The sequence below is a fragment of the Cetorhinus maximus genome, chromosome 2 (genome assembly GCF_964194155.1).
Source record: "Cetorhinus maximus chromosome 2, sCetMax3.hap1.1, whole genome shotgun sequence".
In the NCBI taxonomy this organism is placed as follows: domain Eukaryota; kingdom Metazoa; phylum Chordata; class Chondrichthyes; order Lamniformes; family Cetorhinidae; genus Cetorhinus; species Cetorhinus maximus.
In genome coordinates, this window is record NC_135880.1 from 202,712,832 (window position 1) to 202,738,806 (window position 25,975).

General features: G+C 44.6%; 1 protein-coding gene across 1 annotated transcript in view; it reads right to left on the bottom strand.

Moving 5' to 3' along the window:
* LOC144689758 (cystathionine beta-synthase-like) overlaps positions 1-25,975 on the bottom strand; it is a 64,571-nt gene that overhangs the window by 14,712 nt on the left and 23,884 nt on the right. Inside the window, exons 2-9 of the mRNA XM_078557140.1 lie at positions 19,235-19,341; positions 17,680-17,814; positions 16,554-16,633; positions 10,181-10,315; positions 9,794-9,863; positions 7,554-7,645; positions 2,997-3,122; positions 2,066-2,150 (exon numbers count right to left, since the gene is read on the bottom strand). Of these exons, the coding sequence (XP_078413266.1) occupies positions 2,066-2,150; positions 2,997-3,122; positions 7,554-7,645; positions 9,794-9,863; positions 10,181-10,315; positions 16,554-16,633; positions 17,680-17,814; positions 19,235-19,341 (830 nt within the window). The remainder of the gene's footprint in view (positions 1-2,065; positions 2,151-2,996; positions 3,123-7,553; positions 7,646-9,793; positions 9,864-10,180; positions 10,316-16,553; positions 16,634-17,679; positions 17,815-19,234; positions 19,342-25,975) is intronic.

A 25,975-nucleotide genomic window follows, 5' to 3' on the forward strand; every position in this document is an offset into this window, starting at 1 on the left:
TTAGGAACCGAAGTGGCAATCTGTGTGAGGAGCCAGAAGACATAGGTAAGGTTTTAAATGAGTTCTTTGCATTTGTATTCACTATAGAGAAGGATGATGTAGATATAGAAATCAGGGAGGGGGAGTGTGATATACTTGAACAAATTAGCATTGAGAGGGAGGAGGTATTAGCGGTTTTAGTGGGCTTAAAATTGGGTAAATTCCCCAGGTCCAGATGAGATGTATCCCAGGCTGCTATGGGAGACAAGGGAGGAGATTGCAGGGGCCCTGACATTCATTTTCAAATCCTCTCTGGCCACAGGAGAAGTGCCAGAGGACTGGAGGACAGCGAATGTGGTACCATTATTCAAGCAGGTTGTTAGGGATAAACAAGGGAACTATAGGCCAGTGAGTCTAACGTCAGTGGTAAGGAAATTTTTGGAAAAAATTCTGAGGGACGGAATTAATTTCCACTTGAAGAAGCAAGGGTAGTCAGCATGGTTGTGTCAGGGGGAGATCATGTCTAACAAATTTGATTTAATTTTTTGAGGAGGTGACTAGACGTGTAGATGAGGGTAGTGCAGTTGATGTAGTCTAAATGGACTTCAGTAAGGCTTTTGACAAGGTCTCGCATGGTAAGAGCCCATGGGATCCAGTGCAATTTGGCAAATTAGATCCAAAGTTGGCTTAGTGGCAAGAGGCGGAGGGTGATGTTTTTGTGACTGGAAGTCGGTGTCCAGTGGCTTACCGCAGGGTTTAGTGCTGGATCCCTTGCTGTTTGTAGTGCACATTAATGATCTAGACATGAATGTGGGAGGTATGATCAGTAAGTTCGCAGATGACATGAAAATTGGTGGTGTGGTAAATAGCGAGGAGGAAAGCCTTAAACTACAGGATGATATAGATGGGCTGATCAGGTGGGCAGAACAGTGGCAAATGGAATTTAATCCTGAGAAGTGTGAGGTGATGCATTTTGGGAGGAGTAATAAGGCAAGGAAGTACACGATGAATGGTAGGGCCCTAGGAAGTACAGAGGATCAGAAAGACCTTGGTGTGCTTGTCCATAGATCCCTGAAGGCAGCAGCACAGGTAGATAAGGTGGTTAAGAAGGCATATGGGATACTTGCCTTTATTAGTCGAGACATTAAATACAAGAGCAGGGAGGTTATGATGGAGCTGTATAAAGCATTAGTTAGGCCACATCTGGAGTACTGTGTGCAGTTCTGGTTGCCACATTATAGGAAGGATGTGATTGCACTGGAGAGGGTGCAGAGCGGATTCACCAGGATGTTGCCTGGGCTGGAGCGTTTCAGCTATGAAGAGAGACTAGATAAGCTGGGGTTGTTTTCCTTAGAGCTGAGAATGCTGAGGGGGGACCTGATTGCAGTGTACAAAATTATGAGGGGCGTAGGTATGTTAGATAGGAAGAAACTTTTCTCCTTAGCGGAGGGGTCAATAACCAGGGGGCATAGATTTAAGGTAAGGGGCAGGTGGTGTAGAGGGGATTTGAGGAAAAAAATTTTCACCCAGAGGGTGGGAGGTATCTGGAACTCACTGCCTGAAAGGATGGTAGAGGCAGGAACCCTCACAACATTTAAGAAGTATTTAGACAAACACTTGAAATGCCATAGCATACAAGGCCACAGGCCAAGTGTAGGAAAATGGGATTAGATAAAATGGGGGATTGATGACCAGCGTGGACAAAATAGGCCGAAGGGCCTCTTTCCGTGCTGTAAAACTCTATGACTCTATGACTCTAATCCATTATGGCACATGTCAGGCAACTTTTCTCTACAAGGTCTGCTTTTAATGATTGTGTACAACATAATGCTGGTAATTATCAAGGAGCTACTCTAGTCAAAAATAACATACCATGAGAAATTGATTACTCAACCTTCCAGTTGTGCTTAAGACCAATTTCAGAACATCTTTATTCGGCATGTTAAAATCAAACAGCAATAAGTCCCGCAATTCAATATAACCCCCACCTGGGAAATGGGGCTGTTGGAAAGATGCATGTTGTGAATCTCATTTGGTATCAAAGCAGAAAAAAAATCATGTAAATACTATCTGAAACATGGTTTACCACACAGCAATCCTTCTTTTCTGATCAACATCCGAGCCATTGCAAAGCTTTCTGCATCATTAGTCTTCACCCATTTGTCAATCACCTTTTTGAGAAAGAACACCCTTGTTACTATTATGTGGGACAGTGTTGTTTTGAAGAATTAGGCTGAAGATAAAAATAACATTTTCTTAGCTGCTCAGTCTCATTAGTTCTTTAAGAAGTTGTCAGTTTGCCACAAGGAGCATTTAATTCATTGTATCTTGAGGTACACGCTATTATTGGGCAAGGAAGCACTGCATGCATTTTATTGGAAAGAGTTTGGTAACAACAACACTTCTATATTTTGTGATGGTTCACATCTGCCTATCCCACATCAATCAGTTGTGATATGAATCAGCTATGTTCCTACAGAAAAAGGGAGCATCAGAAAAAGAACCATCATCCTGCCATCCCCATGCACTTTGTCCAAAGCAGAAGCAAAGGTTTTGGAACAAGCTGCCAACCAGCCCCTTAATAGGCCATAGTTCATTTTTTCAAGAGACTTTGATGGAGAATTAGGCATGGTCTGTTGAAAGCAGCAGGCTCACTTAGCTGAGTAACCTCTTCTTATTCATTTACATTGCACTCTTCCAAATTGTATACAGCTTGAACCTCAAATGAGTGACGCTTGCTGCCTTTTGAAAGAACCTATGCCATAAATAATTTCTAAAATATAATGCAAAGCAGGAACGCAAGTTGTCCTTCCCGCGCTCATCATTACTGAAAACAATTTTGGATTTATTTGCAAATGGAAAGCATTTATAATGAAATTAGCCTTAAATGTTGACATTTTTAACCAAGACTCAAGCTGAACCGACCCTAAATATCACATTGTCCTCATTTTATAATAAATTGTCAGTAATGAGACCTTTAAATAATTATGACCATTATCTGGGGTGCTAAGACATACTTTTCTGTCCATTACTGTGGGTATAAATGTATGGCCAATTCCTTCCACTTCATATGAAGTCTTGTCTGCGAGATTCAGTTCTTCTGGTTCAGCCATGATTGAACCTTCAGGATCAACAGCAATGATCTAACAAGAATAAAGAAAAACAATTACATTTTCCAGACTTGACTAAGATTTTAAATTTTAATGGAAATTGTAGCAGAGTTCTGGTTAGGTAAAATGGCCAGTTTTTTCAGTTCTGACCTTAGAATTAGGTTTGTGAGCTCTCAATCAAATGTAGCAGCAATGCACTGCTGAGATTTCAGTGATGTATGTGCTTTAAGTGCTGTGTAATGTTGGTAGCACAGACCCTTGTCATTGTAAGTGTGACAAGTAATATGAGACAGCAAAAGACAAATTTTAGTGGCAGGAGTTTGATAACAACACACTTCAAAATTTTGTTATGGCATAGAGCCAAAGTATAACACCAATGCAATATTAGCAGGTTCACTCAGGGGACCAAAGAATGGATATTGTGGGAAATAGAAAATGTTATCCTGGTGTTGTCAGGGTTAGGGTTGAGACATGCAAGATTGAGTATCATCCAACTCTGCTGCACAGACCTGGGACTGTTTTATGGTATTTCAAGTGTGTTTCATTTTCTTGGCTGAATATTCTTCCTTCTGGTGAGTGTAAAATCCAAGGCACCAAAACCCCCAAAATTGAAGATGAGCTATCTTGGATTCATTCATGCATAACCAGATAGATGTCTGTAGTACCTCGATAAACCCAAATTAATTACTCTAACATTAGTAATAACAATTATTTAACAGGCAGACCTGACATATTATTACAGGGGAGGTAGTGGCGTAGTAGTATTGTCAATGGACTAGTAATCCAGAGACCCAGGGTTCGAATCATGGAATTTGAATTCAATCTGTTGCATGATGTTGCATGTACTTGCATGCCATTGTAATTTAAAGGTGCTCGTCAGAACATGAGTTAAAGTGGGACTGGAGAATAGCACCACCTATGGTATAATGCATAGAGCCACATGGTAATAGACTGAGAGAACAGTTGAGAGAGAATACTCTGAAACCAGCCTGCATGGAGGTAACAGCTCCAAGCATGACCATACTTTGGATCTGTAAATAGTTAAAGGTTAACTATCAGTTCATGATTAAATATACAAATCTCAATATCTCATCATTGAGACATACATATTACAACACAATCAATAAAAATCTGGAATTAAAAGTCTAATGATGACCATGAAACCATTGTCAATTATTGTAAAAACTCATCTGGAAATCTGTTGTCCTTTACCTAGCTTGGCCTACTTGTGACTCCAGGCTCATAGCAATGTGGTTGTCTAATAAGTGCTCTCTGAAATGGTTAGCAAGCTGCTCAGTTGTATCAAACAGCGAGAAAGTCAATAAGGAATGAAACGGGATGGACCACGTGGCATCGACATAGGTACCGGAAACAACAGCAAACATAGCCCTGTCGACCCTGCAAAGCCCTTCTGACTAACTGGGGGCTTGTGCAAAATTAGGACAGCTCTCTTTCACACACAGACTAGTCAAGCAAAAGCCAGATATAATCATACTCATGCAATCATACCTTACAGATAATGTCCCAGACACCACCATCACCATCTGATGAAGAGTCAAACGGACTCAAAACATTAATTATATTCCTCTCCGCAGATGCTGTCAGATCTGCTGAGTTTTTCCAGCAATTTTTGTTTTTGTACCACCATCACCATCACTGGGTATGTCTCACCAGCATGACAGATCCAGCAAAGGTAGCGGCACAGTACTATTCAGTCTGGAGGAAGTTGCCCCGGAAGTCCTCAACATCAACTCTGGATGCCATGAAGTCTCATGGCATCAGGTCAAACATGGGCAAGGAAACCTCCTGTTGGCTATCACTTACTGTCCTCCCTCAGCTCATGAATCAGTACTCCTCCATGTCAAAAACCACTTGAAGGAAGCATTGAGGCCGGCAAGGGCACAGAACTCTGGCTGGGGGACAAGGGTGGCTCGGTAGCACCACTACTGAACTGAGCTGGCCAAGTCCTAAAGGATATCGCTGCTAAACTGGGTCTGCAGAAGGTGGTGAGGGAATCAACAAGAGGGAAAAACATACTTGACCTCATCCTCACCTACCTACCTGCCACATATGCATCTGCCAATGACAATATCAGTAAGAGTGACCACCGCACAGTCTTTGTGGAGACCGAGTCCTGTCTTCACATTGAGGATGCCCTCCATCCTGTTGTGTGGCACTACCACTGTGCTAAATGGAATAGATTTAGAACAGATCTCGCAACTCAAGACTAGGCAACATGAGGCGCTATGGGCCATCAACAGCAGCAGAATTGCACTCAACCACAATCTGTAACCTCATGGTCTGGCATATCCCCCACTCTATCATTACCCCAAGCCAGAGAATCAACACTGGTTCAATGAAGGTTGCAGGAGGGCATGCCAGGAGCAACACCTAAAAATGAGGTGTGAACCTGGTGAAGCTACAACACAGGACTACTTGAGTGCCAAACAGCATAAGCAGCAAGCGATAGACAGGGCTGAGCGATTCCACAACCAACGGATCAGATCTAAGCTCTGCAGTCCTGCCACATCCAAACACAAATGGTGGTGGACAATTAAACAATTCACTGGAGGAAGATGTTCCACATCATCAATGATGAAGGAGCCCAACACATCAGTGCAAAAGATAAGGCTGAAGCATTTGCAACAATCTTCAGCCAGAAATGATCCACCTTGACCTCCTCTGGAGGTCTCCAGTATCACAATGTCAGTCTTCAGTCAATTGGATTCACTCCACGTGATGTCAAGAAACAGCTGAAGGCAATGGACACTGAAAAGGCTATGGGCCCTGACACTATTCCAGCAATAGTGCTGAAAACTTGTGCTCCAGAGCTTACTGCACCAAATCCAAGCTGTTCCGGTACAGCTACAACATTGGCATCTATTTAGCAATGTGGAAAATTGCCCAGGTATGTCCTGTACACAAAAAGAATGAAAAATCCAACCAGGCCATTTACTGCCCCATTAGCCTACTCTTGATCATCAGTAAAGTGATGGAAGGGGTCATCAGTTGTGCTATTAAATGGCACTTTCTTAACAATAATCTGCTCACTGGCTCTCAGTTTGGGTTCCGCCAGGGTCACTTAGCTCCTGACCTAATTACAGCTTTGGTTCAAACATGGAAACAAAAGCTGAACTCCAGAGGTGAGGTGAGACTGACTGCCCTTGACATCAAGGCCACATTTGACTGAGTGTGGCATCAAGGAGCCCTAGCAAAACAGGAGTCAATGGGAATCAGGGGGAACACTCTCCGTTGGTTGGAGTCATATCTAGTGCAAAGGAAGATGGCTATGGTTGTTGGAGGTCAATCATCTCAGTTCCAGGAAATCACTGCAGGAGTTCCTCAGGGTAGTGTCCTCAGCCCAATCACCTTCAGCTGCTTCATCAATGACCTTCCTTCCATCGTAAGGTCAGAGGTGGGGATGTTTGCTGATGATTGCACAATGTTCAGCACATTTGCGACTCCTCAGGTATTGAAGCAGTCCATGTCCAATTGCAGCAAGACCTGGACAATATCCAGGATTGGGCTGATAAGTGCAAGTAACATTTGCACCACACAAGTTCCAGGCAATGACCATCTCCAACAAGACAGAATCTAGCCATTGCCCCTTCAGTGGCATTACCATCGCTGAATTCCCCACTTTCAACATCCTGGGGGTTACCATTGACCAGAAACTGAACTGGACTAATCATACAAATAGTGTGGTTACAAGAGCAGGTCAGAGGCTAGGAATCCTGCGATGAGTAATTCACCTCCTGACTCCCCAAAGCCTGTCCACATCTACAAGGCACAAGTCAGGAGTGTGATGGAATACTCTCCACCTGCCTGGATGAGTGCAGCTCCAACAAAGCTCAAGAAGCTTCACACCATTCAGGACAAAGCAGCCCACTTGATTGGCACCCCATCCACAGATATTCACTCCCTCCACCATCAACACACAGTGGCAGCAGTGTGTACCATCTACAAGATGCACTGCAGAAACTCACCAAGGCTCCTCAAGTGGCACCTTCCAAACCCACGGCCACTACCATCAAGTAGAACAAGGGCAGCAGACAAATGGGAACACCACCACTTGGAAGTTCCCCTCCAAGCCGCTCACTACCCTGACTTGGAAATATATTGCCTTTTCTTCACTGTCGCTAGGTCAAAATCCTGGGACTCCTATCCTAACAGCATTATGGTTATACCTACATCACAAGGACCACAGCAGTTCAAGAAGGCAGCTCACCACCACCTTCTCAAGGACAATTAGGGATGGGCAATAAATGCTGGCCTAGCCAGCGACACCCACATCCCATGAATGAATTTTTTTTTTAATTGGCACTGTTACTTTTTATGCTACAAAAGCAATTGTCATCCTGTTTTTCAATTATCCCTTTCATCTTGAAGGACAATGGTAAATTCAGTATTAGCGACGTGGCTTTACTCTATCAGTATTAATTTGTTCTCTATAACATGAAATACCTTGCAGCTGGGACACTTTTCCTTGAATTTCCTTGCTATGCCAGTGAGGGTACCACCAGTTCCAGCGCCTGCTACCAAAATGTCAACTTTTCCTATGAAGACAAAACAAAGTAGAAACTCAATCTTAGGGTTATGAGTCTGTCAAATTATGGAATTAGAAATTAGCCAATTATTTCATTGGAAAAACACCTTTCATGATGTTTTTAGTATTGTATTGCTGCCTGAATATAGGGCAGTCTTATGAGATTCGTTATGCTCAAGCCAGCAGCAAAGAGTCACCTTAGCAGGATTAGATTTCAATAAGATCACAGAGATACTTGCTCTATACTGAGAGCCGTGGATAGGTGCTGTGACTATGTTGATTAATTCAGTTTGAAAAATCTGCCTGCACCACCACAAATAATATACCCCCTGTAAACATCTGGCGGGTTATAAATGAATTAACAGAAAGTAAAGGGTGATGTGCTACATCACACCAATTTTGGCATATGGAAGCGAGCATTGGATTATCAGTGAAGCAATGCAGAGAAAAATTGAGGATGCAGAGTTGTGGTTTTTGAGGCAAGTAATGAAGATGTCTTGGTCAAGTAACATTAGCAATGAAGAGGCGTTAGTAAAATCTGAGACCAAACGAACCCTGCTGATCAAGATCAGGAAAAGACAATTGGAATTTCTTGGACGCATAATAAGAAATCATGAGTTAGAAAGTCTGATGCTGATGGGAAAGATCGATGGTAAAAGAGATTGGGGTCAACAATGAATGATCTTTCTAAAGAATCTTGCAAACTGGATGAATGTACCACCAATGAAGATGATCCATGCTCCACAGCAAGATTAATATGGAGGTCCATGGTCACCCTCTTAGGGCATGGTAGCTGAAGAGAGAGAGAGAGAAAGAGTAAAAATGGGAAAAAAGCAGGACCATTATTGAATGGTTATTTGGAAGAAAAAGAGCAGAAAAGCAAAATGATTTAAGAAGAGAGTTCCAGAGGGTGGGATGTAGGGGCTAGAAAGGTTACCATTCATTGGTGGATCAGAGAGAGGATGGGCCACCCAGAGTAGGAGGAACACAGGATTTGGACGGGACATATGGCTAGAGAAGACGGGATAGGGCAAGACTGTAGAGGGGCTTAAAAGTGAGGACAAAGATCTTGAAGTCTGAGTTGAGGAACAAGGAGCCTGGCAAAGACTAGGTAACAAATGCTCAGGACTTTGAATAGGTAAAATCTCAGGCTGTGTGGTTTTGGATGAGCTCAAGTGAGAAGGGTGGGGGTGGGATATTTTGAGGAAAGCATTCGAGGAGTTATTGTTCTCTGTCTTGCAGTTGTGGATATAAATTTTGGCACATAGTATAGCATAGAGGTGTGACTGGCAAATATTCCAGAGATTGCAACGGACCAAATATGGCACACAAAGCTGAACTAGGGGGGTTGAACAGAATACTGTGATATGACAGGGCTTAGCCTGAACAAACATCCAGGTAATGTTTATCAAGTCAATAGCAGAGACATATAGGTATGGGCAAGTCGGATGATTTCAATTTTGCTGGCACTGAGCTGTAGCGAATTAGGAATCATCCAGCACTTGATGATAGATAGGCAGTCATTTGGTAAAACAGCCCTAAAGACAATGTTGATGGTAGAGAGTTTGAGATGGGCGTCATCAATGTACATATAGAAGCTGACCCAAGTGCTTGTGGATGTTGTTAAGAGGCAGTAACATATTGGTAATGAAGAGGAAAGATCTTGGAATTACTCTGGTTTACACCAGAGTTAAGTCCATAGGCATGAAGGGAGAAGCTCAATCTGGGGGTGTATTAACTATCTATCAAAGTCAAAGGAATAAAATAAGCCCCAGCATTAAAGTTTCCAGTTTAAATGCAAATTCTAACAGGATGTAAATTTAGTAAGTAAGAAACTTGTGTACAACTGAATCAACTGATTGTGACAATGACATCCTGATGCACCAACATGAACATTCCTGGAACTTCATCACAGTTTGCATTAGACCTCAGGCTTAGTAGGGCAAGAGATCTGAGGACTTCTATCCACTTGGCAACTACATTGTGGCTTGTGTTGTTCTTCAATGAAATCTAGCATGCAATCATAGTATGGATAACATGGAGCTTACTGTTCAGTCATTATAACAGCCTACAATACCTCTAGGACACCCTATGCTCCATGCGTTTTTAGGTAAGTTAAGAATAGTTCCTACAAAGAATCACTATCCATTGTACTTACCATCACACTGATCCAGAATTTCCTCTGCAGTAATGTCATAATGCACTAATGGATTGCCAGCATTTTGATACTGAGGATAAAATAAATATTGACATTCACATTTCCATTTAAATCAAAGCAACAGATTTATAGACAGGTCTTATAACTTCCTAGGGTATTAGAGGGGTGAAATTTCAATGATAAGGTTGAAGCTCTCTGAAAGTTTTACTGTACTTTATTTGAACTTCAATGGCCTGATCCCCCACCCTGTAACCCCTCCACCCACCCGATGAGGGTGTCAAAGTTCTGCTAGATGCGCTTTTTAAAATATAACATTGCACAATATACTGTTGTAATATGAAAGGTACAGCAGGTTTACAGTAGACGTACTGAAAGATGAGTTTTCACCTGATCAAACACATGTGAGTTAGGAATCTCATTCTTCAGTTTCCAGGCCATTCCAATGTGAGAGTCAGGACTATTGAGGTTTGCAGCATTTGGTGTCCGGACCACTTCAACCCCCAGGGCATTTAAAATATCGGCCTACACAAAGGGAAAAGAGTTGGGAAATTGTTGCTAATCAGTGCAACATTAAAAAGGTACTGTTGAAATTTGGAAGGAACACTGCTCCCATAATAAAAACATACTGACACATCAAAACGTACTAATGAACTAGAACACCCTGCCATTTTTGTGTAATGTCAATGTCTAATTTGGACAAGCATCCACTTTTGGTTGCAAAATGGGGCAGGAAATGTTTATTCTGGTTTTCCACCCCAAAATCAAGTGCTTCCAATTTCCTTAGCTCTTTTTTGGCCCACAAGTCCTAAGTGAGGTTATTTAAATGTATTATAATGATGGGCAGCGACAGAAAAGAAAAAAAACACTCGCATTTAAATAGTGCCTTTCATGATCTCAGGATGACCCAAAGCACTTTTCAGTCAATGAGGTAGATTTGAAGTGTAGTCACTATTGTAATAAGAAATAGGAATCGGAGTAGCCCATTTGGGCCCTAGAGCCTGTTCTGACATTCAATAAGGCTGTGGCTGATTTTCTATCTCAACTCTGCCTTCCCCTTATTCATGTAATGTAGGAAATGTGGGAACTAATCTTCACACAGCAAACTCCCAGAAACATCAATGTGATAATGACTGGACAATTTCTGTTAGTGATGTTGATTGAAGGATAATCATTGGCCAGGACACGGAGGATCACTCTTCTACTCTTCTTCAAAATAATGCCATGGGATCTTTTACATCCAAAGATAGAGCAGACAATGGCCGTGTTTTTCCGGCCCTACTGGTGTCGGGCGTGTTCAGTGGCGTTAGTGGACAGTATGGAGCGTTTGGTTTCACGACGGCGTGAAACCAGTTTGCGATGGTCCGCTCAGCCCACAGATGGAGGGCCGCATTTCCCGCCATTGGAAATCAGGAATTTTGTTATAATACATCGGCATATCATTATTAGGCCAGCCCGCCGGAATCAGCACCCACCCATCCCCCCACTGCATCATCCACACACGCTGACGGAAAACACATCAGCGTGTTTCACAACAGCATGTAAAAGGCATGCACTTTACAGGCTGCACTTTGAGGGGAACTTGGAGGTGAGTACACAGTAACATTGCGCAGGGTTTGCCAGGCTCACCTGTTGGACTTCAGGGTTGAGGCAACTTGTGGTTGGGGGAGGGGGGTGGTGGGGAGCAGGGGATGCAGGGGGTGGAGGGGCAAGGGCTGGCCTGCAGTTGAGGCACGTTGAGAGGGGCTAGGGCTGCGCTGCGGTTTAATGTGGCGCACAAGCATTCGAGGTGGAGTAGGGTGGTGGGTGAGGGAAGTGGCCAAGCATGAGGGACACCTTGTATAAAGTGAACATTTCACTTCAGCTGGGAAAGTTCAGGCGCAGCAACATTCATATGTTTGGATTCGGGCTTCTAGATTCTCTGTCCACTGAAACAACACAGAGGCACGTGTTCCAGAGTTTTTTACCCCTTGGGCACAGACTGCAATGTAAAGAGCATTTTAGTGGACTGCAGAACAGTTGAATGACTGCATACGTTGTACAATCTCCTCGCTAAAGCTGGCCATGGAGCAGTCACTGGTGGAGGTGCTCACAGCAGCTTGAGAGGTCAGCATCCCGGTTTGGACCAGTCTCCCCCATGGTTTAAGCTAACAATGCAGCCTTGCAGTGTGGGTTAGGTGAACGCCTGCGCCTGAGCTGAGACCACAGCATGCAGCCCAATGGGCAAAGTTGCTGCCAATCGGTCAGGTGGGAAGGGGTGGAGATGGGTGGGGTTTTGGGTAGCCATGCAGCGCACTAATCTCTGGCCATCCAAGTGGTGGCCAGCGCTCTCCTGGATGCATTAAAGGGGCCTCAGACTTAACCAAGACAGGTTCTTAGTACACCCATGTTAACACACCTACTCTCTCTTTCATCCTGTAAGAGGAGCACATCAGGATAATGGAGCCTGGTGAACTAGCTGTGTGCCTCGTGGCTTACAGAGAGCAGAGGGGACGGAGAAGAGAGTGGCTGAGGTACCTGGCTGCGCAGAGGGAGAAGCAGCACCCTCAGAAAGAAGGAGCGGTTGGGGCTCCTGTGCACGCTGCTGAAGAGCCAAAGTGAGCAGTCGCTGGTCGACACCTAGCTAGTCCCAGATTCTATAGACGCCACCTTTCATCCTTACAGATGACCAAAAACCAGTGTCGTCAAAGACTGCGCATGTCTAGGGAACTGGTGGGTCACATCTGCCAGCAACTGCAGCATTTGGCGCCCCAGGAATATGAAGGGTATCGACTGTCTGTGGCCGTGAAAGTGACAGGGACTCCTTTCAAAGCTCCACAGGTGACCTCTGTGGGATATCAGCAGCCTTCACTCACAAATGCATCCATGAGGTCACAGATGCGAGTGCACACAACTTTGTTTCGCCAGGGACCAGGACAGCCAGGATGAAAGAGCGATAAGATTTGCCCAGATCTCGGGTTTCCCACAAGTGCAGGGTGCGATTGACTGCACTCATGTGGCACTCAGATCTCCGTCGCAACACACGGTCAACTATGTCAACCACAGGGGATTCCATTTGCTGAATGTGCATCTGGTGTGCGACCACCACAAATGCACCCTGCAGGTCGGCCACGGATTCCAGGGGGTGTGCACGACTCCTATACCCTCAGAGGGTCACAGATCCCTGACGTCTTCCAGGGTCCACAGAAGCTGCTGGGTTGGCTCGTAGGGCACAAGGGCCCACAGAGGCCGTGGCTGATGACACACGTGCAGCAGCTTCAAACTGCAGCAGAGCGAAGGTATAACGAGGCTCATGCTGCAACTCTCAACTTGGTGGAGCAAACCATTGGGATGCTGGAAATGAGGTTCTGGTGCTTGGACCGGTCTGGTGGAGCCCTGCAATATAGCCCACAGAGGGTGTCACGCATCGTTGTCATCTGCTGCATCCTCTACAACCTGGCACTGCAATGGGGAGAGGAGCTGGCTGAGGAGGAGATGGTGGAGCTGGATGTCTCCTCCAATGAGGAAGACAGCAATGGGGATGAAGTCGAGGAGGTCTTCGAAGGCGATGCTGATGGGGATGAGGCCCTCACACTGGCCGGACAAGGCAGGCATGCTTGGGAGGCCTTCATAGCTGCTATATTTGTGGAGGATGATGACAACATGCAGTGAGGAGACATGATAGTTCCTCACATTGCATCTATGAACGTTTGACTCCAGCCTGATTTATGGCTGTGCACATACCCTCTGTGATAATGATTCTGTCATGGAGATGCAGTGGAGGCCACAGTCGCTCGATTGCAGGAGAATGATGAAGACATGCAGTGAGGACACTCCATAAATCTTCACATAGCCCCTGAGAATGTCTGACTCCTGTCTAGCCAATGGCAGCTCATTTATGCTCTGTGATCAGGGTCATATCATAGAGATGCAGCTATCTTTAAAAGCATCTGATCCTTTGTCTGTCTTCAGCACCTGACCCCTTCAGGAGCACAGCATCACTGGTCACAGATGCTGAAGAGATGGGGGCCAGCCTCACCTTAAAGATACTGAGAGCACACAGAGAGAATGATGGAATTCTGTGGCACCTGCCCACTACATTCTGGCTGCAATGACAAGCACTGTTAAGGTGCAGGCATCAGTAATGTGTCCAGTGACTGTGAGGCCGGACCATCACTTTGGTCTGAAGGTTACACAAAGCACAGGGAAAAGGCCCTGGACTGAGACACCTGCCTTTATCTTGTGCAGAAAGGTTTCTCATCTGAGTGACATGAACACTGCTCATCAGAACAAGGAGCCATAAGCAGGAAGACATTCTTGGGAGCTTATTGACAATAGCGAACATTATGAACAAGTGATTAACACCTGTGCCCAGGCTGTGCAAATACATCTCCTTAACATTCTTAACCCTGCCGCTACATCTTGGTGCTCCCCAGACATCCACAGTGGAGGTGGAGGCAGCCTGCTGACTGATGTGACCTGTCTGTGATAACCTTGGCAGGCATCCTCTGGAGGGCCGAGACTTGGAGGGCCCCGGCCTGCTTTTGGGGTCTTGCTGTGTGAGAGTGGCACCCTCCACGGCCTGTGAAGTTGAAGCTGCTGAAATCACAGGGAGTCGGATAGGCTGGACACTCCCAGAGTCACCTGGATGGATGGCCCGGGGAGTATACCTGTTGATCCTCCTCCCTATGGGTACCCAAGGACCCCTGGCTGACTCCTTGAGGAGAAGGGGTAGCTGGAGTGAGATTGAGCTGCCCACACCCCACTTGCATACTTACTGTTGGAGGCCAGCCTTGGCATCAGTGATGGAGTTAACCCTGCGCAGCTGTGCAGGAGCAAAGTCCTGGACCAATGTCGCCATGACGGCTGCCATCCTACCAGTATTGACCTCAGTGCATTGGTGTACCAGCGCTATCACCTCAATCTGATGGGCTCCTCCATTGTATCATGCAATCTGAGGAGTGCAGCGGACATCCCTTCCTGATGTTCCCAAGCCTGCCTTTGCAGCTCCAGCAACTGTGACATGAGTCCAGAGGCTCATCATCTGACTCCGACTCGGCAAATGTCTGGCCTCCAATTGCCGGACAGCTGGGAACTCCTTGCTGCCATCTGCTGTGGATCAGAGTGTGCGATATCAGATTGTGATCCCGAGGCTACTCTAAAGCTAAGTCCCACCGAGGTGTGTGTCTCTGCGCTGGTGGAGGGTGTGGGTGAGCACTGTGATGAGACTTCAAGGAGGGTGCCTCCAGATTCATCTTCTGAGGTTTCTTCGGGGCTTGATTGGAGGCCTTGGGTCATGGACTCCATCGACAGTTTCCCAGATGGGCCTGCAGAAGCAAGGGGAGATATTTAGTGCATGGCAGTGGCTTGTAAAACAGGATACATTACTCACAGCATGGTTGTCTGATGAATGTTGCACTATTGGATCCTCATTGTCAGCACAGGGCCAGTCCAGATTGTTGCTGGGTGGCTCTGTTTTCAAAGTCCCTGAGGACCTTGATGTCAGGCATTCCTCCACCGGTCTGCGGCTTATCCCTCTTGCTGTGTTGCCAGCTTGTCCTGCATGAATGGACATGGAGTGGGTGTAAGCAGGACATCTGCCAGGCCAGATGAGAAGTATGCCTGGCATTCGTGGGTGGTGAGTGGTCCCATGGATGGGATGAGGATGATGAAGGTGTGTGTGAGAGAGTAAATGGTGATGTCCCTTGAACTGGCAGTGAATGAGAGTCCTGTAGATGTGTAATGGGTTTGTGAGCGTGAGCTGAGAGTGATGATGACATGGCGGGCGAATCTGGGACAATTCCACCCAATGTCTAATGCAGTACTTCCTCACATACTGCACTGGAACCTCATCCTAGATTTTAGTGCTCAAGAACTACAAGATGTAACGGTTGCCAGCGTCAGCTGCCACAGGTGGAATGGGGGGGTTTGTGAGGTTCTGAAGAATATGAAGAGTTCCAGCTGTAGCTTCTGTAGCTGCGAATTACGTTCTTTTAAACATTTCTGCTTTGGCATTTTACCGACACAGACCTAGGCGTACTCCTCACTGCTTCAGACAGGGTGAGGCCACTGAGAAACTTTCAGCTATTCTCTCTGCCCTCAATGTGAGGGATTCTCGAGAGCAAGTATGATGTTCCCTTGTATACCATGAACATGGAGGAGGAGAAGCAGCAGGGGCAGGATAGTGCAAAGGGAAAATCAGACTGCGTCAGATATTCTATCCTGTCCACCCTCCTCCACTGCCCCTTAGAATATACAGATAACACAGATCATATCAGATAAAAGCAAAACACTGCAGATGCAGGAAATTCTGAAATAAAAACAGAAAATGCTGGAAAAACTCAGCAGGTCTGGCAGCATCTGTGGAGAGAGAAACAGGGTTAACGTTTCGAGGACTCGAAACGTTAACTCTGTTTCTCTCTCCATAGGTCATATCAGAACCTTGGTGAAGGAATGTGTATAAAAAGAGTACTGTTCACCACAGAGGCATTAAAGGAGTTCTTTCATCTACGATGTGATAACCAATAGCCATGGTTCTGTATCCACGCTCTCTCCGTGGCTATGAAGGTGATGACCACACTTCATTTTTAATGGCGGAGGGTGATTTCAGATTGCCTTATCAGATCTCTATAATATGAGTCAAGGGTTGCTATGAGCAATCATTCAACAGGTTAATTCACTAGCAGAAGCTTTGTTGCATCTGAAATAAATTGAGGCCACACTGTGGGATATTTCCAAATGGAGACTTTTGTTCAGATTCAGGGTTTCTTCATGTTACTTTTACCTTCTCTAAACTCATTTTCTCTGGCATGACGATAATACAGCGATATCCTTTCACAGCAGCCACCAAGCCTAGGCCAATGCCTGTGAAAATATGAGTTGATGAGGATATTTTTAATCACTTAGGGCGGCCAGAATGCAGTACTCAACATCAAATATGATTGATCGTTCGAATCTAATGGATTACCAGCTGGAATAATGCTGGTCCTGGTTCCTGATTTTCCATCACTGATTTTCATTTGGTCAGTGGAATCAGTTTCTTATATTGTAGCTTGCAATTGGAGTACATAACTCACTAAAGGTGGAGGAATGTAATTCAAAACCTAGCTATTTTGCTGCAGGCAATATTTCACATGAATTGCAAGGGTATGTATTCCAATCCTTAAATATCTAACAAAAATAACCAGCAACATCCCATTCTGATGTTGGCTATGGAACTGGGTGCCCTAGGGCAGAGGCCAATTGCAAAGCTGAAAGAATACATATCTGGAAACATGGCCACTTGTTCCTACTCCAGTTACAGTATCACCTTCATTAGGTCCTTAATTTCTGTTCACTTAGAGTACTTTCCAGGAGCTGGCCAATTATTTAAACACAGAAGTCAGCATGCAATGAGTTTTTAGGCGTAATGTTTTGGGATGTTTTGACCAATTTTCCGCAGCAATGAAATGGAGCAGGTTTCTTTGATTGTTGTGGTTTAAAGCTCAGTGGCATGGTGTTTCTGATAGGGGCACAATCGTCAAAATGCACCTAGAGTGCATTGAAAGCTGCAACAATTTGCCGCTCATGACGTCTGCAAAATGGCCTCCACCAATTTAGCTTAGGGGCCAATTGAGCACAGATTGGGGAAGGCCATCCCACTTTTAAATTGATATGCTTTTCAGCCATTTTACTCCCAGGAAATGGGTGCAATACATGTCAACTTCTGTTCCACTGGCTTCAAAAAGCCGGGGACCTTCAGGTGCAATCTTGCAAGTTCAGCCGAAGACTTGGAAAATAGGACAGAGCCTGGATACACCACTGAGGAAGGCATATGCTGGAATCTCCTGAGGCCTATTGTCTTCCATTTGTTGTTGTCCAATGACCCACTTAGACGCAAATCATTCATCTGATGTCACAATAATTCTTACCTGTATTACCTGAGGTTGGTTCAATGATCACGTCACCTGGTTTCAGAATCCCTTGCTTCTCAGCATCTTCAATCATTCGTAAAGCAATGCGGTCCTTAATGCTCCCACTAGCACTGAAGAATTCACACTTGGCCACTAGAAAAGATGTTAGAAAAGTCACCTTAGGGAAGCTGAGTTTCTAGCTATTTCTGTTCCAACATTTTACCAATATCTAGCACAAAGAACCAAAATGATGGAAGTGCAAATAAAAATTAGCACAAAATATCGTATTAAATAATGGGAGTTGGTAGTAGTAATGCTATCTTTAAAAATAATCTTTTGTGAATCTTTTCTAACATAGAGTAGCCCAAAGCAGCCCAGTTTCCGCCAGACTGACAGGATTAAAATCATACCTCACTCTTTCATGTGATACTCTCCATTATTATAAGCCAACTAGGGGAAGATCTCCTTTAGTCATTATATATTTGTGACATTGACAATATACTGAGGAAATTCCCCAGCCCCTATTTCTAGCAAATCCCTGCCCAGCATCTACAAGGCTCAAGTCAGGAATGTGATGGAATGCTCTTCACTGCCTAGATGAGTGCAGCTCCAACATTACGTAAGCAGACACCATCCTGGACAAAGCAATCTGCTTGATTGGCACCTCATCCACCATCTTAAATTTCACTCCCTCCACTGCCAGTGCACATTGGCAGCAGTATGTATTATCTACAATTAACACTGCAGCAACTTGCCAAGGAGCATCTTCAGCAGCACCTTCCAAACCCACACCCTTTACCATCTAGAAGAACAAGCACTGCAGATGCATAAGAACACACCACCCACAAGCTCCCCTCTGAGTTACTCACCATGCTGAATTGGAACTATATAGTCGTTCCTTCACTGTCACTGATTCAAAACCCTGGAACTCCCTTCCTAACAGCACTGTGGATGTACCTATGCCACACAGACTGCAGTGGTTCAAGAAGGCAGCTCACCACCACTTTCTCAAGGGCAATTATGGATGGGCAATAAATACTAGCTTTGCCAGCACTGCCCACATCTCAAGAATGAATACAAAAGGACATAATACATTTTTATAACTTGTTTACAATTTTGCCAAAAATAGCAACCTGAGAAATTTCCCACTAGATCGCTGAGGCTTTTACTGTTAGATATTAATTGTTATTCTAAGTTTCAATAAAATAGTTCTGCATAAACATTCATTTTACAGAATATCAATTTAAAAATGAGTTTTCCTATGAAATTTATTAACGAATCGAAGGCTGTTTGATTGAAGAATAATCCCTCAAATTTTGATCTGACTGCAACCAATAGAACTTTTGCACTTTTTTTTATACAATGACTTGAACTGTACCAGCTGCCCAAAACATTGGAACAGAATGATTGCAGCACAACATTAATAGCTAAACTACAGGCCCAGGCTAACATTTGTCTCCACTCTCTGCCATGCTTACATGCCGTAACACCACAAAAAAAATTCTTAGAAAGTTACGGGTCCATTGAAGAATCTAAGTTCATTCATGGGAAACAGAAACATGATATTACTTACATAGCTCACATTTGAGTCCATTCTCCTTTGCAATATTATTGATTCGGATGAGGGGAGTATTGCCAATTTTATACAGGACATTCGGCAAGATCTTGGGGGAATCCTTTCTGCAAAAGAACATCAAAAGGCACAGATTTTATCACAATGTTATGGTGAAGTCTAAAATAATCTGAGCTGCCTGTCCAATAGTCAAGGCAGCACATGGGGAGTCTAGAACTAGGGGACACAGTTTAAAAATTAGGGGTCTGCCATTTAAGGCTGTGATGAGGAGAATTATCAGTCTTTGGAATTCTCTTCCCCAGAGAGCAGTAGAGGCTGGGTCATGAATATATTCAAGACTGAGTTAGATAGTGTGGTAACCTGATGTGTAATATACCTTTAAGAAGAATGTTATAATGGAAGATCACATAATCTTGGTATCCAATAGCAGAGTAGCGCGGGCTACCTCAGTTGTCAGTAGTCTATAGTTAGAGTCGATAGTGTAGAGACAGGGTTTAAGTTGAAAGCACACTAGTGTAGCTGCTGAATACCTTTGTAAATAAACAGAATGTGTTCCACCTAAGAACTGTCTGCTGACCTACTCTGTCTATTATACCAACTTGGCCATCCCAAGACATGCGTGCAACCCGGATTCATAAGTCCCAAGAAACTGGTGATCAGCATTCAACAGATAGGTTGTTGAGTGACAACAGACTCAAGGATTATTGAGAGCAGAAATATTAGCTGAGGCCACAATCAGGTCAGCCATGATCTTACTGAATGGCAGAGCAAGCTCGAGAGCTGAATGGCCTACTCCTGCTCGTAGTTCATGTTCTTGTGTTCTTGCATGGTGTAGTACTTGGTCAAGATTCCGGATTTGATCTCAGACCTGTGATTGAGTTAACATCAACTAGACAGCCAGGATTCCTCTTCTTCTTCTCTAGCCATGATCGATTTTGAAAAATGTTTCTGTCTGGATGTCAGCTGAAGGCAGAATCAGGATTTCTATTCCCGATGAACTTTACTCCAATTCCTGCCAACACTGACTATCCAGGTTCACACAGTTAGAATTGCCAATTTCTGAGTTACCACTGCCTGCTTGTACCCAGTTGATGGACATGCAAAACTCCTCTGCCGTTACCTGTGTTTCAAGCTAAAGATTCAGTATTATTACCTGAAGAGTTCTTCCAGTGCCCAGACCAATAACTCTCCCTGAACCAACTGCAGCAAAAGTTGATTATCTTGTCACTTAGCTTATTGATGTTTGTGAAAGCTATTGCTGTATGCATTCTGTATTCACCTACATAGCAACAGATACTGAGATCTATATTTTGTCTGCCAGTCAGCTTCATTTGCCAGTTGGAAGGGTGAGCCCATTACTCTGTCGCTGGGAGGCCCAGTCTATTTTGAGATACAAACTTTGTTAGCATAAGACTGGCAGCTTGCAAATGGAAAACGCACACCTTGAGGCAGTTAGTTAGCTACGGGCAGCCAGTTAGCTTTGGGCTGCAGTGAAATGGAGAGAGTGGCCCAGCCAGTGTGAGGGCCAGAAGATAAAACGGGTTTCGGTGTAGTGATCACATTTCGCGAGACGGGAGGGAAACAGTGAAACTGCAGCTGAGGTTGTTTCTATTGAGACTGAAGGAGCAATTTGGCTCATTCTTATCTCACAAAAAGTTGCTTTTGGGCGCGTGATTTCTTCAGCTGGACCACCATCTGATACTTTGTTCATCCTGAATTGCCCACACTCTGACCATTATTGTCCTAAAATGACAATCGGGGTCCTGTGTGCTTCCTGGGAGCCTGATTTTCATATTAAAGTGGGATATAGCCTGACTCAGGCAGTGCTTAGTCCACCAATGCAGTGGGCCTCAGGAAAAATAGGGTTAGCCACATAGTCGGAAGGGACTGGGTGGTAACTTATTACTCACAGTTACAGTGCCTTAATGCCACATTTCCACCAGGGAGGGAGCCTCAAAATCTATCTTGTTGCATGCCAAACTGGCTAATAGTAGATAAAGCACTTCAGATGATGCAATGGACCACAGTGTAAAAGTGCAAGTCATGATCAGTATTAATTAAGGCACCAGATTAAAATGTCAAAGCAGACGTTTGCAGCTTCAAGACAGGTATTCATTGTCTCTGCTCTGAACAGTCACAGCATCAATTGTTTCTGTTCATTAAAAAGTGATCTGAGTGATTCGGCAAGCAGCAGTCAGCTTAAATCAATCCGGTTCAACAACCAGTGAGAAGGTCAATCTAATCGAATCTCAAGTGAGCAATTGATACCAATAGTTGCACTGAGGTCAAAAGAGCAAACTAAACATGTATGAACTTTTACCCATTAAGTTTACAATTTCTTATGTCACAAAAACATAATAATTCTCATAATATTATTGTGATTAATTGTAAAAGTAGGTTAATAGTGGGGCTTGGATAGTTTATGTGTGTGTGCGTGTGTGTGTGTGTGCTTGTGTGGGATTTAATTGAATTGGAGACAGCTGGGGCAGAATTACGCTTAGCATGTGGGCGTGCGCCTGACACGTCCGAGCGTAAAATGACACGCGATGATGTCGGGCGTTTGTCTTGACTACATTGCGCAGTCTCGCGATATTTCATTTGGCGGGTGTGCGCCAGAGTCAGCTGCGCGCCCGCCATTAATTAAAAGGTCTATTAACGCCATTAACAGTCTAATTAAATTCAAATTTACGCTGCCCAGGCACAAAGCCAAGCAGCCATTACATTTTTTAAGGAAGTCTCATCCACGAGCGGGATGAGGTTTCCTAAAGCGAATAAACATTAAATAAAAACTTTATTTTTGAATTAAAAACATGTCCCAGCTCATGTGACAGAGTCACATGAGGGGACATGTTCTATTAAATTTTCATTCTCTCCATTTTGTTTTAACACGGCGCTTCAATCTCTCTGAGGCAGCTCCGTGCCCCAGGGAGATTGAAGCGCTCTTTCTCAGGCATGCATGAACTGCGCGTTAGGCCCAGCTCTCCCTCCTCACCCCGTCCGCACAGGCAGCGCTCAGCACTGCCGCTCGCCATCCACACAGGGCAGGCCTTAATCGGCCCGCCAGCGTGAAATCGCGTTGTGGAGCAGGTCACGGGCAGCAGGCGACTTCCTGACTGCCCCCCCGTCCGCCCCCACCCAGCACTCCCACCAAGGGCAAAATCCTGCCCCTGGTCTGGAGGCTTTGGCTCATCAAAAGAAGCTAGGTTCGAAATGTTAAATACATAAACTTGGCTGAAATTTTAGAGGGTGAGGTGAGGAGAAATTGAATTTTTAGATAAATCAGGTGGTTTGAATTTCAGAAAGATGGTATGATATTACACCTAGCCAGAGAAGCTAGGCCAAGCAGTGTGTTTATTTTTCCCAAAGGTTACTGATAGCTATAGCACCATGAAAAGATTTATATTATGAGAAAAGTAAAGTTCCAAAGAGATACGGGAACAATGGGATTTATATTAAAAGGGAGAAACATGTATAAAGAAGATTGAGGTGATGTGTCAGGGAAGGCATTGTAAGGTTTAACAGAAGTGTGAAAAGCCTCCAGTATTTGCGCATTAAGCTGCTGTCTTTAGAAACTGAAGCTGTGAAAAGCCACTTTGAATTCTACTGTCCAGGGTATTGTGGTGACTTGCCTGGATCTGTTTAAATCTATTTTTGTTTACCGTTGCCTTAATGGGAGCATAACTGGAAGCCAGAATAATTATGGGTTTCAGGAGTTATTATAGTACTGATTTGTAGAAATATGTATGTGTTTGAAATCTTTTCTTTTGTTAATACATGTTTAATTTAGTTTTATAAAAAAATCTCTTAAGTCTTAGTGGACTTGTTACTACTGAATTCAGGGCACGCATCTCAAAATAAATACAAATTGCAAAACCATTGTGACCGCGTGATCAAGTTTTCTTCGTGAATTTGATCTGCCTGGCACACATCAGCTGCCATGTCATAACAATATGAGAGCTATAAAGTGAAATTACAGTACAGCTCAAAATTGGGAATTATTATTCAAGTTTGAGTAATTGCACCGTATTAACTTTAGGTCTTTGTAATTTATGCATAATTAATTATTGATACTACAGTGGACATTAATACCTCCATGAACATGCCCCAAGTCAGGAGTGTGAAAGAATACTCACCACTTGCCTGGATGAGTGCAACTCCAACAAGAAGCTCAACACCATCTAGAACAAAGCAGCCTGATTGATTCATTCCCTCCAGCACTGATGCGCTGTATCTGCAGTGTGTTTCCATCTGCAATACCTGCTGTAGGAACTTGCCAAGCTTCTTCAACAGCAGCCCCCCAAACCCACAACCTTTACCACCTAGAAGCGCTAAGGTGCCTAGGAACACCCCTACCTCCAAGTTCCCCTCCAAGCCACTCACCATTCTAATTTGGGCATACGTTGCCAATCCTTCATCGTCACTAAGTCAAAACCCTTGGACTCCCTACCCAGAAGCACCACACAAATTGTGGCATGTTAAGGCAGATCACCACCACTTTCTGAAGGGGATCCAGTGATAAGCAATAAATGTTGGCCATGCCAGCGACTCACACATCTCGTGAACGAATAAATGTAATTAAATTGAATGCCTCCCAAGCACACTAGGGCAATTCTACAAATAAAAACTGCCTCAATTTTTAAAAGAAAATGAGACAGGCAATGAGCTCATGGTTGTGATACTGTAACATTGGGCTGAATTATACGAGGTGCCCGATTCCCCATGCCCCATGGTTAAAAGGTTGAGGGGGGATCCCGCCGAGCTTGCCCTGCAGCACTTTAATGGCTAATTGGGTAATAATAGTCAGGAGGCAGAATTTCTATTCTTCTGGGTCAGGAGGGTCCAGGCTCAGAGAGCAACAGGCCAAGCAGAGGCAAACAGCTCTCCTGGACTCCAGGGGCAGATGTGAGTCGCACTGGATCGGAATTTGAGTAAATGTCCGGGTGCACACGTCTCACTCAGGCCAAGCTGGCAGGCCTTGGTGAGGGGGCGGGGGGCAAGGAAACTGGGGGCTGAGTTTTGAAAGGTCATGGGGTGGGGGGGGTGGGGGGGCAACCTGAGGGAGGGGGAATGGGTTAAAACTGAGGGGTCCTCCGATGGGCCCAGGGAAACTTGCCAGCCTGGGTGCTTGGCCTCTCCTGCCACAAGTTAAATCCCAGTGGCCCTGGGATTAGGCCTTTAAATGAGCATTAAATGCAGGCAGGCCTTGAGCTCTCCTACTTTCAATTGGTCGGGGAAGCATTAAATCTAGCTCATTGGGTTTCAGGTGATGATTTCAAGCCGCTCTGCCTAGACTCTTTTAGTTTATGTTTACTGGACCTTTGATTAGATAACAATCAATTGTATTCAGTTCAATATTTACTCTGCAGGTTCTGGTGATGATTCCCCTGGCTAAAGCAGTTACAAGTAATAGATTACACTCTTAATCAAAATTGAGTAAACAGGGAAAAGTACCAGAACAGTTAATCCAGTGTCCTTCACTTGAGTAAATGATCTGGATACACTGAATGTATTTGGACGTTCATAATTCAAGTAGAATCACTTTGTTAATCTCCAATGCTTGCACATAAAAATACGTGGAGTAAGTGACTACGATTCCTCAAAAATTAGTTAAAAAAAAACTCCTTCTAAAAAAATGCTTGACTTTGTTGGACACTTAGAAAGCAATGCCTCTCTTTATCTGCCTCTTTAAATGATAAGCGTCTTCTTGCTGCGATGCTATTTCTCCTGACCATATATAATACATACAGAGTGTCTTGAGTGTGTGGAGATTTGGATAGTGGCATTCCCAAGCTCCAAGTACAGTGCGATGGATGGTCTGGCATCCTTGGCTGTTGCTTTGCCTGCATTTGAAACTCCTCCATTTCGGTTCTCTGTTCAGAGTTCATCCTGTCAACAGCAGAGGAAAAAACGTATTCAATCTGAAGAGAAAAATTGAAAAGTTTTCCTTGATACTCTTTATGCTTCCCATCTTGATTAATAACTCATTTGATAATAATTCTTTCCAGCAACTCAGTCATGCAAACTAGCAAATTAGCCATGCAAATTAGTCCCCAATTCAATTTCTGGAGTGTAGTGAGTTGGCTGCTATCTGTTCATGCTGATACCACAATGGGCCTCAGTGCTGTATTTAAGAAGGGGAAATCCCAGCCAGTGATTCCACTCTAGATCGTTATTCTACAACCCTACTGCTGGAAAATGTGGAATGGATTTTTATCTTTACTGCCGAGACATTAAATAGCGTCTGGATAGTGAGCAGGGTGGGGTAACTCGTTAAGGAGGATATTAGTCAGAATTTTACACTCCACACCCCCGCCCCCCCCCGCACCCCCCTCCCCCCGCCGACCCCTCCACCCGGCAGGTTCTGATGTGTAGGGGAAGCGTGAAATTGCATGGACGTGATTCCCTTCGCGTTCCGGTCGGCCCCGACCTCGGAGCGATTTTGCGCTGGGGTGGGTAGGGCCTAGGACAGGAATCCCGCCCTTACCTCAATTAAGGCCCTTAAGTGGCCATTTAGTTCCCACCCAGCCTCAGTTGTTAGGCCAGTGGGTGGATGACAGCTCAAGTGGGGGAGGCCGGAAATAAAGATAGTTGGACGTCAGGGGGAAAGGAGGGGGGCCACTTTTCTGACTGGAGTTGCCCTCCCCTTAAGGCCTGGTGACCTCTGGACCTCCCTCCAACACCTGGCCTATCCCTTGAGACCCCGATCACCCCCCTCGGAAGCCCCCAGACGTTCCCTACCTT